The sequence below is a fragment of the Rhinopithecus bieti genome, unplaced genomic scaffold, assembly GCF_001698545.2.
Source record: "Rhinopithecus bieti isolate Rb0 unplaced genomic scaffold, ASM169854v2 scaffold_69794, whole genome shotgun sequence".
Taxonomy (NCBI): Eukaryota; Metazoa; Chordata; class Mammalia; order Primates; family Cercopithecidae; genus Rhinopithecus; species Rhinopithecus bieti.
This window is the reverse complement of record NW_016826017.1, coordinates 96,682-98,063: the sequence shown is the minus strand read 5'-3', so window position 1 is coordinate 98,063 and position 1,382 is coordinate 96,682. Positions and strand designations below refer to the sequence as shown.

Genomic DNA, 1,382 nt, shown 5'->3' with positions numbered 1-1,382 from the left:
TTCTGGTCCATAATCATTCTCCATCCAGTGTAGTGTTTATTTTGGTGCTCAGCCATCTACTGTCCTGAAATGTTATTTGAAGATTTTAAGTTGATAAGTTATGTCTCTCGAGTAAGACATACTTTTGCTTTACCTCAGCTCCTAAATAGTAATAATTATTGAATTTATTAACATAAACCATTGCCCCTATTGACACAGGTAAGTTTCTTTTACTGCTTTCATCTGCCTCATTAAGAGATAAAATATGAATTAAAATAGGACTGTTGTTTCTCAGCAGTCAGTATATTTAAACTGAATTCTTTGAAGGGAGGATCTGGGCCTTATGCATCTTTGTTTTTTCTGTGCCTGGCAGACAGGTTAGGAATATTATTGATGGCTCAACATATTTTTTTAGGGAATGAGCAAATACATGTTTTATTTTCATTTTTTCTATTGATAAATTTTAAATTATTGATAACTTTTACATCTATATGAACCTGTTTATTTTCTCAAATGGTAAATGTTTAAACTGATGGCCTCGGAATAATACTGTAAAGGCATTTTAATTTAGGAAATTTGGAGGCACCAGCCATAAATACTGCAAAACTTGAAAATCATTCATTTATAAAATTAATTTGCATTTTGTCTTCAATGTGAATTATTAAGTTCATCTTGGAATGTCTGTATTATTGAAACCAAGTTCATGGTATATTATTACTTACAATCAAAAGGATAGGCGTAATTACAAACCAGCAAGCTCTCCACCATAGCCAGAATATCCACCTCTTTGCACCAATCATCATTTCTATATCCTCAATGAATCTGTTCCCTCCTAAAGAAAACAAAGAGTACTTTGAGTCCTTGCTTATTTTCTTCCAGTAACCATTGTGGCATCAATTATCTTTCTGTGTCCAAACATTTTTCTGTACGACAACAATGAATCATACACCTGTAATTATATTTTTTCATAACATAATTTTGTCCAGTATATTGTACTTTGCTGTTATAATAGCATAAAAATTAATAGTATAATTAGGTAAACATAATGAAAATGAATCAAACTAAACTATTTTAATAAAACTGGAAAATAATTTTATAGTTACTATTTACCATAAATCCAGATGATTCCAACTATCTCCAGTATAGCTGCAATTAAAATGCCCCATCCAGCACAGAAGTGGTCAATCAGATGAACCCAGTAAATTCCAGCCTACCAAAAAAATATTAATTACTTCTAAGTATATTTTAATTGTTTTATGATTGATGAGGTATTCAAATTGAATCTATTAATTTGATCTTGACATATGCTCCTTCAATTTCCCTTCTGCTAAAATGTGAAAAGCAATGTTTCAAATGTAAACCCAAATGTGACTTTAAACATCTCAAAATCTTTCAATCTATAC

General features: G+C 30.5%; 1 protein-coding gene across 1 annotated transcript in view; it reads right to left on the bottom strand.

The window, feature by feature from the left end:
• Nucleotides 1-3: 3 nt before the first annotated feature.
• The window catches only part of LOC108522818 (sodium- and chloride-dependent neutral and basic amino acid transporter B(0+)-like), an 18,170-nt gene continuing 16,791 nt past the window's right edge, over nucleotides 4-1,382 (bottom strand). Inside the window, 3 exon segments of the mRNA XM_017863259.1 lie at nucleotides 4-64; nucleotides 702-811; nucleotides 1,090-1,189. Coding sequence (XP_017718748.1) covers nucleotides 14-64; nucleotides 702-811; nucleotides 1,090-1,189 — 261 coding nt within the window. The 3' untranslated portion in view covers nucleotides 4-13.